Source organism: Petaurus breviceps, unplaced genomic scaffold (genome assembly GCF_028583685.1).
Source record: "Petaurus breviceps papuanus isolate PSGF00001 unplaced genomic scaffold, PetGlider_PUasm1.0 90626, whole genome shotgun sequence".
NCBI lineage: Eukaryota > Metazoa > Chordata > Mammalia > Diprotodontia > Petauridae > Petaurus > Petaurus breviceps.
The window spans coordinates 1482511-1495992 of record NW_027187290.1 but is presented as its reverse complement, the minus strand read 5'-3'; the positions used below and the strand labels follow the sequence as shown (position 1 = coordinate 1495992).

At 37.6% G+C, this 13482-nt stretch overlaps 2 protein-coding genes across 19 annotated transcripts in view; both read left to right on the top strand.

Annotated features, from left to right (window-relative positions):
• Positions 1-6359, top strand: part of FMR1 (fragile X messenger ribonucleoprotein 1) — a 65700-nt gene extending 59341 nt beyond the window's left edge. For 6 of the 17 annotated variants that reach the window (XM_069064256.1, XM_069064254.1, XM_069064247.1 and 3 more), the window contains 3 exons: positions 1168-1347; positions 2437-2522; positions 4368-6359. In XM_069064256.1, coding sequence (XP_068920357.1) covers positions 1168-1347; positions 2437-2522; positions 4368-4529 — 428 coding nt within the window. In that variant the 3' untranslated portion in view covers positions 4530-6359. The other 11 variants (XM_069064258.1, XM_069064253.1, XM_069064246.1 and 8 more) reach the window with 8 other exon arrangements.
• A 5894-nt stretch (positions 6360-12253) lies between these two features.
• FMR1NB (FMR1 neighbor) overlaps positions 12254-13482 on the top strand; it is a 34866-nt gene continuing 33637 nt past the window's right edge. For both annotated transcript variants that reach the window (XM_069064237.1, XM_069064236.1), the window contains exon 1: positions 12254-12614. In XM_069064237.1, coding sequence (XP_068920338.1) covers positions 12548-12614 — 67 coding nt within the window. In that variant the 5' untranslated portion in view covers positions 12254-12547. The remainder of the gene's footprint in view (positions 12615-13482) is intronic.

Below are 13482 nucleotides of genomic sequence, written 5' to 3'. Positions count from 1 at the left end.
AGTTGGAGCTATAGACAGGTGGGAGAATGCTGGGGAGGGGGGAGGGGAGGCATCCTTTCCTCTTCCTGACTGCCTCTTCTTGTGGGGGCCTAAGAGCATTACTACGCTTTGCTGCTAGCAAATGGACTCAGCTGGCTGCTTTTAATGTATTTCAACACAGCTTGCGTTGGCTCCTTCCTTCCTCCTCTCCGCCAGGCTGATCCAGGCAGGTTGCATTTGTTTTTGTAGAACAATATTAATGAAAAAGATGCTTCTAATGGCATACTTTTTTTTTTTTTTGTCAAAAAGTGCTACCAAGGTAGAAGTAATGTAGATAGCCATTCTAGGACTTGAATTCCCTCTCTACCATACTTGACCAAGGCCCTCAAGTGAGGAAGGTTCTGGCTTCCAGGCCCTTTCACCTCTGGAGTATGCTCTCAACTCTCTCAAGACAGTGTTCTGCTCAGGAATGAAAAGGTCTCTTGTGAACTTCCCCACTCCTTGATTATTCCAAGGTATTTCCTATGACCATGCTTCAAAGTAAAAAGGGATGAAAAAATTTGTGTAAAAGGTGAGTAGAAAAAAAATTATGCTTAAGGTGTGCTCACACAAAATATGACAAAGCTGAATGAACTATGGGGTAAGCAGTCTTCACCTTAGATGGGACCAGGCCCTGATATGACTGCCAAAAGTCTTGAGGTGGCACCATTACTTCCTCTTAATTCCCTGATCTACTATTAAGGTGACTAGTATTTCACCTGTTCCCCTTTTGTTAAAAGGAGTTTTGTACCCAAGGTATTTATTATTCAAGTTATTATTTGTTTAGCTGTTAAAGACCATTTTTTCCTGTAATAAACTCAGGTGGTTGAATGTAGAACCACTCAGGTTTGAAAATGTTACTGCTCTGCAAAAGTAATAGTTGAAGAGGATTGATCAATTGTTTTTATAAGAATAAGTACTAACACTGTTCATAAACCTAAACCCTTATGTTTCATGAAACTCCTGAGTAATACTCAGTTGAAAAAACTTAGTACAAAGTAAACAGAAAAGAGATTCTGTCTACTCTGTTACTGACTTATCAAGAGTAGAAAGGCATTCAATTGATATTTGGAATTTTTCTCCAAAGTTGTTAATTTGGCGGTGTTTTTTAAAAATGAACAATTGCATATGGCTTTTAACTCTTGATAGGAACTAATTCTGAAGCATCAAATGCTTCTGAAACAGAATCTGACCACCGAGATGAACTCAGTGATTGGTCTTTGGCCCCAGCAGAGGACGAAAGGGACAACTACTTACGTAGAGGAGATGGACGAAGACGCGGAGGTGGCGCCCGAGGACAAGGAGGAAGAGGTCGTGGCGGTTTTAAAGGTAATGGTTTTACTGAGAGATCATGGCAGTTTTCAAGGTAATGATTTTATTTTTTTTTGGAAAGAAGAAAGAAATTCTTAATGAAATGTAAGATATTGTCTAAATGCCATTTATTCTGGCTGTTGGCTACTGTGAAACATAAAAAATATCATTAGCCATTCATTTGTATCATGGTTGTGTTGTAGTTACTAGCTTCTGTACTGAGTCCTATAGAATTATGGCAGGAATTGATAATGCTTTTTCTTTTGAGGTTATTTTTACTCTTTTCCAAGGTACTAAGTGTAATTAAGGTGAAATGAGAGAGCTAGGTGGCACCAGGCCTGGAGTAAGGAAGAACTGATTTCAAGTCCTCTTCAGACACTTACTAGCTTTGTGACCATGGGCAAGTAACTTCACCTCTGTTTGCTTCAGTTTCCTCATCTGTAAAATGGGGATAATAATAACAGCACCTACCTCCTAGGGTTGTTGTGAGTATCGAATGAGATAATCTTTATGAAGCACGTAGCACAGTGCCTGGCACAGAGTAAGTGCGATATAAATTTTGGCAATTAAAATTAGAATGAGATGCATTTTGTATTAACCTGTTCGGAGTATAGTTTTGTTCTTTCACCTATTGCCCATGGTTTCTTCATCCCTTCTGTTCTTGGGTACCATCATAAATAGTGCTTAAGGATGAGCACAAATTTTTGTTTAGATATAAAAAGTGTATGAGAAGTAGTTTATATTGTTGGGGAACCTCTAAAAGTGGCTATTTAAAAATAAATGATGTTTTTTCTGTAGCTTGAAGGGTTGGGAGGAAAGTTGTGGGGTAGCCCTGTTTACTCTCATACTTAGCTTGGGCTGAGGTAAAAAGGGATTTAAACTGCCTGTTGCCAATATTGCATTGTTTATCGCTTGCACTTGGCTTAGAGGCTTTTGGTAACCCGATCAGTTTTTTTACTTTTTTTTTTAGCAATTATAAGGTAATGGGATGTGCAGATATTAATTTAACTTTAAATTACAAAGTGGGAGTTTTTTTTTTTTTAAAGCTTTTAATATTCATTTCTGAACCACCTTCACTGCTGAAACGTTTAAAAAAATTACTTGTAGGAAATGATGATCATTCTCGAACAGATACTCGTCACCAACGGAACACCAGAGATGCTAAAGGAAGAACAGCAGATGGATCACTTCAGGTAATTGATCGTATCTTATTTTTATTTATACTTAATTTTTGAATTAAGTTGTAAGAGATTTTATAAAAATGTGCCTGTCTCATATTATGTGATTTTAGTTCATACTTGAGCTAGTAGAATTCTTTGTCAGCACTATAATTGCATTTTTATTCCTTCTTGACAAGGATAGAAAAATGTGAGAATTTTTGCAGAGAAATTACAGATACTTATATAAAGACTTGACAGCCCACAGAACTTCTGTAGCTTAATAATAAAGAAAAAGACTCATGATAACCTAATATATAACAATCAACCCTTTACAAATCTTCATTATTAGAATTTCCTTCTTGTTTTTCAAATACTCAAATTCCCAGCTGGGCTTCAGTAATTGTTTAGCATTACCTTTAAAATCTATTTTTTTGCTGATATAGCAAAAATAGATGATAAATGAAATTTCCTGCACTACATTAAATTTTTCATCCTTTTCAAGAGTCATTCCAATCTGTGCTTTTGTTGATAATTGTTAATATTGTAGAGTTGTATAGATCAAAGACATAGAAGCCAAAATGCTTATGTTTAAAAGAATAGTAGTCATGTTTATTTCATATTTGGGTGGGTGGGGGGGATGTAGTAGGAATGCAAATAGCAGGCATATTAGTTGTAAGGGACTACATAGTTTCATAATTGGCTGTTTGCCACTGACTGAAATGATTTGTCATTTCATATTCCCCTGTAATACTTAATCATAGTCTAGTACTTGTCTCATCCTACAAAAGTTTTATGTATTTTTGCACAACTAGGGAAAAAAAAATGTGAATTAAAAATGCAACAGACTGGTGCTTCCACTGGCATAATTTACCTTCTAGGTTGAAAATTAATATGCTCCAGAAATATGCTTTCCTGGAGTATTTTTAATGTTTTTGTGGTATATGCCTCTTTGTGGGATGTGACAGGCTCTATTCTCAGGGGAGCTCTAGGAGGTTTTAATAGTGCTTAGTTAAGTAAGTGTAGGACAAAGTTATAGGTTCTCAATGATCAGAAGAAGGAAAGAAAGGAAAAAGAAACTTAGGGAATGAATAACAGGGAGAGAGGGATGTTTTTCTACCAGTAGCCACTTCACAGTGACAGAAATGATGTTTTATAATCCTCAGCCTCCCATGGTTTCTAGCTACGTAGGCTGTCACTGAGCTGGGTGCTAGCTTCCTGTCTGTCTTTAGAGGCCTCTTTAGCTCCATGCCTGAAAAGGCACTCTGGAGCCCAAGAGTGGCACTACCATTTCTTGTTTCCTCTTCTTTTCTCTCTCTAAGAACTGAGCAATGACACCACTGATGTTCTTCACTCTGCTATTCTTCCACAGCATTCATTCAACCTTGTCAGAATTAGTTCTACCAGCGTGTTTCACTTGGGCACTGGCTACTGTTCTCATATGAAAAGAAAATAGCTGGAAGAGGGATTTTGGTTAACAACTTAAACCTCCACAAGTAAATGATATGAAAAATTTGAGTGTTGAAAATCTAGTAGAATTTGTCTTGTAATATGAGAGTAAAATCAGATGAATGTTGAATTTGGATCTCATGGTTAGGGGGTAGAGTACCATAGAGGGGTCATTAGAATCTGGTCCTTAACCTTACAAATGAAAAAATTTACCCAAGGTTGGTCAAACAAACCCTTGGGGTTTAGTACTCCTCAAAGTCTAAAGTGACCACACTTTAGAGACCAGAGTCCCAATTACACTCTAATTGTTTTGTCTCCCTCGTTACTTTCCTTTAACACACAGTATTTACATTTTCAGGCTTAGACTCCTTGGCAGGCAAATTGGGAATTATGTTGGGAAATGCTTTGCATAATAAATGTGACTCGTTTTAGATCAGAATTGACTACAATAATGAAAGAAGTGTCCACACTAAAACATTACAGAATACGTCAAGCGAAGGTAGTCGGCTGCGCACGGGTAAAGAGCGTAATCAGAAGAAAGAAAAATCAGACAGCGTGGATGGGCAGCAACCGCTGGTGAATGGAGTACCTTAAGCTGCATAGTTCTCGAGTCATATTTCCTATACTGTTTCAGTAATTCTTATTCCACATTAGAGAAACTTTGTTAGGCCAAAGACAAAATAGTAGGCAAGATGGCGCAGGGCATGAAATGAAGACAAAAGTTCTGTCAGCCCTTTTTGTTTGGTTGGGTTTTTTTGGTTTTTGTTTTTTAAATATTGGCTGTATGCAACTGTTTTCAGGATAAGAAGTTATACAAACATTTACTTAAGAATATCTTGGACTTCTAAAATATGCTTTCAAGTACATACTGTGTACTTCCAAACGTTTTTTTGTTTTGTTCTAAAAATATCGAGCTGTGCACTAGTATACTTTCTGTTCATTTGGACTTTTACTGCATTGGGTCAATCACTGCTAAATTTATTCTTTTTTCTGAATAAATAGTGTTTGTGATAATCAAATTAGGCTTCTGTTTTCAATCAAACTTCAAAGTCCTTATGAAATGGTCTGTCGTTTCATGTCCTGTGTCAGTTCACGTTTTGGTCCACTTTTTTAGTATCTCAGTGGACCTTGAAATATGTGATGTAACAATTGTCATTTTCATTAGCAAAAAAAAAAAGTTGTATGATCTGTGCCTTTTTTATATCTTGGCAGGTAGGAATATTTTATTTGGAAGCAGAAATCAGGGAAGAGAAGTTGGAAACACTAAATGTAAAATATATGTAGCAAACCCTGTCCAGACATTTAGTACTTTATAGAAGAATGCATGCTTTCCATACTTTTTTTCCTTACTTAAACATCAGGTTAGGCAGTATAAAGAATAGGGGTTTTTGTTTTGTTTTTATTTTATTTTTGTTTTTTGCACTGAAGATTAACATAGTGTTGAGAGAAGTGTAATTTTTCTTTACACATGGGACAAGAAATCACTATCTTTCCATTTTGAAAGAGAAAAATTTCTTTGGGAACAATTCTTCCTGGTTACAAGCTAGTGTAAACATGCCTATTTGGCCAGATAACTATATTGAGTAAATAGTCCTAATTTCATCTTCTCACAAATTATGGAATTGTTTTTCATAATTTTAATTTCAAGCTTATCTCAGGGGAGGTAGGAAGGTGATGTCCTTTGTGATTGATATGTGAAGCACAGGTATCCAACTTTGTAACATTGGAGGCAGGTTAAATTGTTAAATTCAAAGTTCAAGGCCTGATTTGAAAGAAGAATCAGAAGGCATTCTAGAATTTGATAACAAGTAATAGACAATTAGAGAATGGGGTGGGGGGTGGGCAGGTTAATTTTTGCTTTGTTTTCCCCTTTTGGATCGTGAATGAAGTTTACTGGGGAAAACTATGTTAAGGACTTTCATTTTAAAATTTTCTATTTTTCTTAAAAAATTACTCCAGTGGGGGTGCCACTGATCATGTACAGAACTGTACAAACCAAACCTGCCTCTGATGTATTTTGTGAGTTTCATTTATCTTTGCTTTTCTTTTCACTGTTACTTTTCCTTGCATACAAGTAAGCATATAAAAATCGCAAGAAACTGCACATGGTTTAACAAATATAAAAATGTCTTTAAAATCTTGCCAAACATTATTGTTGATTTTTAGTTATTTATTTTGGGAATGTATAGCATTTGAGAAAAAAAAAAACTGGTACCTTGCACACATCATCTGTAAGCTGTTTGGTTAAAATACTGTAGATAATTAACCAAGGTAGACTGACCTTGTAATGTAACTGCTCTTGGGCAATATTCTCTGTACATATTAGCTGCAACAGATTGGATTTTATGTTGACATTTGTTTGGTTATAGTGCAATATATTTTGTATGCAAGCGGTTTCAATAAAGTTTGGTCTTCCTCTGCTAATTGATGTTGATGCAATCCTTACAAATGATTGCTTTAAAATAACTTCGACTAAAGGAAAAGAAACTTATTAAAAAGTATATTCTGTCACAACACTTAACTCTTCCCTATTGCTTATTTCACAGGTCATAGGAAGCCATCACTTAATCGACCACTTTTTAGGAATTTGGCATTGTGTTCAGCAACATGAGAAATCACTGAAAAAATGGTACAAAACACATTGTGGTGTTAAAACATGCACTATGTGTATATTTTTTGTATCCAGAGGCTGAGAATTTAGCAAGGCATTAACTAGCTTAAATGTGAATGACTGATTACCAAAATGTAATTTGGTTTATCCCAGATCATTGTTTTCAGATGGAATTGGGGCCAAGACTAATTTTTACGATATTTGTGTGCAAAAGTTAAATGTTTGTCTTTTAGTTAAAAATCCTGATTTTTTAAGGCTTATTTAATAATTTCAAAAATATGGGAGTTAATTGTAAATCTTAAAAGTTTTATTAAAAAATCTTGTTTAGAACAAAGCAAAAATAAGTCTGATAGATGCTTGATTTTTGGTTTTAAATCTTAGTTTTGAGCTTATGTTCAAATTCTAAATTTTGGTGGTATAATTACTAGAAAATTATTTGTATGGGGAATACATATTTCACAAATCTTTGTGTGTCCTTAAGAGACGAAAGTGAAAATTGCATTTTTTTCACACTATTTCTAGAAGTGAAAAAGTTTCAGTATGTTGTTGAGGCATTGGAACCATAGGCAACACTGTGGCCATCCCTACACTAAGAACAGTCTATCATGGTACTTGTTTACAAGGCAAAAAAAGAAAATAAGCAAGAATTTTGTTGTCATTGTCATTAGTGTCTTTGTAATGAGACCAGTTGCTATCTTGGTCTGTTGGCAAGAATTTCAGATCGTTTCTGTCTTACACATCTCAAACCTGAAAAATAAAGTTTTTGTGCAAAGAAGATGGGCAGAGCCTCTCGTTCTGCAGCTCATTGTTTGACTCTAAAAGGAAATAAGAATTTAGTGGAAATCTGGTTTGCAGCAGATGTTGCACCAAGAAACACCATCCTTTATATATGTTGCTTTCTAGTGTTTACTTGTTTGGAACTTGATTAGGTTATACACCATAGGATCTGCCTACCTCTTCAGATATCTGTCAGTTCTTATAAAGGATTAAAATATGTCTGAGGGGAGTTAGGCATGCTTTCAATAGCCAAAAAAGATGGTTTGGTACTGTCACAATTTGGCACGATTCCCATTCATTTAAAATTACTTAGCTGGGTGTTATCTCAACCAACAAGCAGCATTTTCACTAAATGGGCAAATAGTCTTCCTTTGAAAAAGACTTTGTTTAGCTTATAACTAAATAGATTTGTATGCCTCCACCTTGTTTAACCCAAACCCTCTACGGTGGTTAGGATCACTTGCCATTAAAATATAATCAATACAAACATACTTTGCTTACTACAAAACTTCTTTTTCCTCTTATTTAATAATGTGTCTGGGTCATCTTTAGTAGAATATGGGATAATATAGAATGTATTAGCTTTCAACCTTAGTCCGGTTTCTCTCTCATGGTCATAGCCTATATATCTCTTCCACTCCAACAACCAGATCTCTCAAGAACTGTGTCATTGGAGACTAAGGATCTTTAGTGAAAGAGTGGAGGTCATGGAAATACCTACCACAGTTTACTAGAAGGAAAAGTCTAAATATGATTATGTATATCTTTTTATGATCTAAGTATCTTTAATTTTTTTTCAGGTGCCCTATACTCACATCTCCAGCACAATTTCTGTGAAAAATTCTAAGGGAGATATATTTGGTAGAAAAAAAATTTAGGATCTTAGTGTTAGAGAAGTATTAAAATTCTTTATTACTTACATGATTAAAATATTAAGCTTCAATAATTGGAAGCTGCTAAATAGCATACTATATAGTTTTATTAAGGATTTTAACTTTTGTTTGCATCTTAGTGTAGAAGGAGGGAAGAAAATAAGTGTCCAGAAAAACTAGGAGAAATCCCAAGCAATATCTCCAATGTGCATATCAGTACATATATCTTATATCTATGTATATCTTGTGCATATATGTGTTTCTATACATATATTATAAATGTTTTAATATTTAAAAGAATGCTTGTGTCACAAAACAGGAATTCTTATCTAAGGATTGAAAATCATTTTTATAAGAACTGGCATGTTGCTAATTTTCCCAATGGATTAGAGTCAGTCTTAAATCCCACTATTCTTTATTACAAGACCTTCATTCCCAATTTTATTATTTTCCTTTTGATCGATGAACTAAAAAGTAGTATTTTATAGCTTCCATGTATTCAAAAACCAATGAGATTTCCACGACTTAGCTGTTAATAATACTGAAAGCCTCCTGGGAATAGTATATTGCATTTCAACAATTAAGAAATATTGGCCTGGGGCAGCTAGGTGGCACAGTGAATAGAGCGCTGACCATGGAGTCAGGAGACCCTGAGTTCAAATCCGACCTCAGACACTTAACACTAGCCATGTGACCTTGGGCAAGTCACTTAACTCCAATTTCCCTGCCCTCCCCCTTCCAAAAAGAAAAAAAAATATTGACCTAGCACTTGAGTAGTTCACAATCTGAATGGGATTTAAAATATTTTCCAAACATAGGCATCCTGATGACTTGGAAAGATCAATGCTCTGGCAGCCATGAGAGCTTGGCTTTGTTGTTTTGTGACCTCATACAAGCCATTTCACCCATCTTGCTCTTTGTTACTTCCTCTGTAAAATAAGGACTTGGGATTCTAAAGTCCCCTCTAGCTCCATTATCTATAATTGTAGAAAGGAAAGACTCCATTTTTCACTAAGTTAAAACAGCCAAATCAAGTCAAGACAAATCTTTTCATACTTTTTGTGTCCTAGGCACTGTACCAGGTGGTATGGTTATGCGTTCAATGAAAAATAGTCTTTCTTCTAGGGCAGTTGAAAGATCAACAAAGTTAAATCATTTCCAGTATGGTTATGTGTCAAGTGTATTATTAATCCATTTATTGTGTATATATTAAGTCTTAGCAATATTCAGTGAAATAGAATTATAACTGGTTGTTTACTGCTTGTTTTTATATGCAGTAAATGCTTCTCATCCACTTTCTCTTGATGAGCCCCAGGTGGCCTTCTGTGAAACCAAGTTCAAAAGCCTTTCCAACTTTGGCTTGGGCCCTCCCAGAGCTTTCATTCTTCTGGTAAAACCATTGAGAACTGTCATCTTTTGAACTTGAAGCATCTCAGAGTAGGACTTGTCGAAGAGTACTCGTTAATTTTTTTATACATGAAGCTTTCTGAGTGATTTTATACTGATGAAAATAGTAAGCAACATTGATGTTATTGATCAAACAGTTGAGTCAATTCCAGTGATCCATAATAATAATGGAGTGACACAAAAGTGTGGATAATTTAAAACGTGATTATCCAAAAATTCTTTATATTTGGTTTTAAAGCTATGATTTTGTTGTGATAAATTTACCTTCCTACTTTATTTTTTTAGCCTAATGTGAAAATTAGTTTGCTTTTCTTGAGCACCAAGTGTAGTACAGTGCACAATGTTTTCTGAAGCCCCAGAACTTATTCTAATCTTCCCTTAGTATGACTTTACGTGTCATTTAACCTTTATTGGCTCAATTTCCTCATCTGCAAACTCTGGAGGGCTTAACCAGCTTCATAATTCTTTGTGCCCAAGGTGTAGGGAGAGGTGAACTGTATACATCCCTGAGATTAAAAAATGGACTAGGCCTGGTTGTGATTCATTTATGAATCCATTTCATGTAAATTTTTCATTAATGTGCTGATGTAGTGGTTTTCTTTTCCATTGTATCTTATGTGACTGTTAGTGTGTTGAGGTTAGATGGGCAGGGACAAGGGCAAGATGTGTTTTCCCCTTAGAATACGTGCAATCTGGGGCGGCCAGGTAGTACAGCAAGTAAGAGCACCAGCTCCAGTGTTGGGATGACCTGGGATCAAATCCAGGCTCAGACATTTAGCACCACCCACAGAAGTAACTGGCTGTGTAACCTTGAGCAAGTTACTTAACCCCAATTGCTTAAAAAAAAAAAAATACATGCAATCTATAGGTTTAGTAATGGTAATTTCTTTACAATCTGTTGCTGTGCACCACAGATATTTTTATTTCCACAGAATACTTATTTGCATATCAACCAAGCAACATCTCTGTTGTAAAACAATCATAAAATTGATTTCATCTGAGCAGAGCTATAACACTTAGTGCTGTCCTTTAGAAATGAAACTGCCTTTCGATTGTAGCCCACTTTGATCATCAATGGGAAACTAAAATGTTTTTCTCCTCACATCCTTTGTATCTCATTATTCTCATGTAATCACTTCTTGATTTGGGGCACTAATGATTCATCTACAGTAGAGGAAAACAGGCCAAGAGGTAGGGACTTATTTGATATTACAAAGGTAGTGAAAGGTAGAGTTGGGTTTAAACCCACTACACTTAAACCCCAGTTTTCTGAGTTTCAGTTTGGACCATTAGAGATGTTTTCTGCCCAGTGGCAGCTTGGAACAGGAGAAATACTCATTACCATTAGCAGCTACTCTATAATCTCTCTGAAAGAACCCCCATGGTAACTCTCTGGTTAGTAAAACTTGGGGAACAAAAAGTTGCTCTTATAACTCCCGAAGTTTGGATTTTGAAATCACTCCCCTAGCTCCTGCAAATGTTTTCCCTGAGTCCTTTATCTTAGAGACAGGCAATGGCATGCTAGATAGTTTTTTAAAAGGTAGGTTTGTCTTGTGCTTGGATTTAGTGATGAAAAAGATATTGGATAAAAGAAACTACACAGCAGAGTTGGGTTCAAAGCCTGTGCTTTAGACTCCCAAGTCAATGCTCTTTTCTACCATTCTAGTTGACCACAATGTGCATCTTTGTGTGTCACCCAAGTGCATTTTTTTTCTTTTTGGAGGGGGGAAGGCAGGGCAATTGGAGTTAAGTGACTTGCTCAAGGTCACATGGCTAGTAAGAAGTGTCTGAGGCCGGATTTGAATTCGGGTCCTCCTGCCTCCAGGGCCTCCTGCCTCCAGGGGTCCTCCTGACTCCAGGGCTGGTGCTCTCTATTCACTGCCCCACCTAGCTGCCCCTAAGTGACTTTTATAAAGTGCATTTATTAAATATGCAGAACAGATCTGCCTGTCTAATCCTGTTTGTCTTGGGCTACAGTTCCAATATTGACTATGTCAACAATCAGTGTCAGCTATATGCCATGCATTGCCAGATACTGGGTATACAAATACAAAGGATGCTCCCAGGGAGCTTACATTAAAAAATGTGTGGCTTGCTTGACATACATTACCTCATTTTGTCCTTCAAACCACCCCATTATGAGTTGTTAAAAATGAAGAAAATTGGTCCCAGCATCATACAACTATTAAATGACAGAGGCAAAATTTGAACCCAAATTTTCACATCAGTGCTCTACAGGTCAGAGATTCTGAACTTTTGTTGGGTTCTGGACCCCTTGGACGGTCTGGTGATGCCTGTGGACCCCTTCTCAGAATCACTATTTTTAAATGTGTGAAAATATATACATATTAAAGATTTCATTCACATGTCTATTCGTACATATGTGTGGGTAGAAATTTTTATTTTAAATTAGGGGATTTCAGATTAAGAACCTTTATGCAGAATAGGACTTCTGAGGGTTGGACAATATCTTCTCTTGGAACTTTTTTTCATACACGTCAAATAACCATTGGAAGATAAAGCAGCTGCATATATTTGCACTAAAGGAACTGGCCCACTCATAACTAACGTTCCAGGCCTCTGCTGCGGAGGAATCAGGTTTTGGGTTTTAGAACTTGGATCAGAGTCGGGGATTTAAGGCGCAGACGCAGAATGCAGCCCCGCCCCCGGAAGTTCTACGGCACATGAACGGTTTTGCTGCTGAAGGAGGGGGAGGGGAAGTAGAGGGAGGAGGAATTCCGTGGACCGTATTATAAAGAGGTAGAACCATGACAGCTGTGGAATTCCAAAGCTCCCAGGCAACTGGGTTTGTTGCTGTGAAGAGGTAGATAGGGTCAGCTCGAGCTTCGGGTGGCCTGACGGTCGCTCCTAGTGGGTGGGCCTAACGTCGTGTCCGCTCGGGGATATCGAGCTTCGTGGGCAGTCCCCGCCCCCTGGCCTTCCAGATGGGTCTCGTCTTCCATGTCGTAGGCAGTTGTGCCCTGTGGATGCTGTGCTTCGGCTTTCGTTCAGGTGAGTGCCCGGGCCCAAGCAGAGGGCTTGCCGCAATCACGAGCTTCGGGGACTTGAGGGGCGCCCCATCGCCTGTCCTGCTCCAAGGCACCCATGGCTGATCCCGAAACAGGGAAGGCTGAGCCTTTCTGCCCTAGGGCCCTTGCTGTGTGCTTGTTACTTGAAGAAGAGGTTACCCGTAAAGAGGGTTGGGGTGCTGGAGTCCCCAAAAATACCAACACGCAGGCCCTGCCCAGTGAATTTGACTCAGGCCTTCTGTCAGACAAAGAAAATAAAAGTTTGTTCAAAGTTCGCCATATTGGGTGGGCTCTTAAGGAGCCTCGTATCAGTGCTGCTTGAGCGGGCCAGAATCATCTGACACAGTGAGTCTGTCACCACGTGCAGTGAGCTGGGCTCTTACATACAGAAGGCTGTGGGAGGAATCTAGGGGTGGTCTAGAGGAGGAGTTTGGGGAGGGTCTTCAGCAGGAGTTAATGAGGTCTATGAGTGATTAAGGGTGGAGGCTACAGACCATGGTGGGCTAGGCCGGTTCAAGGGTGGATCCATATTTTGATAGGCTCAAGGATGGGAAGTCTAGTAAGGGAGGTTTGGGCCTGGCCACAATGTAAGGCTTATGGCCTCATGCAAATGCCTCATAGGATTTAATCAGAGTCCAAAGGAGGTTCCCAGAGCCTGCACCTGCACCTCAAGGAGTAAAGGAGAGCTCGAGGGGGCTCCCAGAGTCCATACCTTATTAGTACTGACACCTTTTTTTCTGATCGTCCCCTTTTTGCCCCCTTGAGCCTAAGTAATTTTCCCTGAGAAGGAGGCTAATTTAAGGCTATATATATATATATATATATATATATATATATATATATATATATAT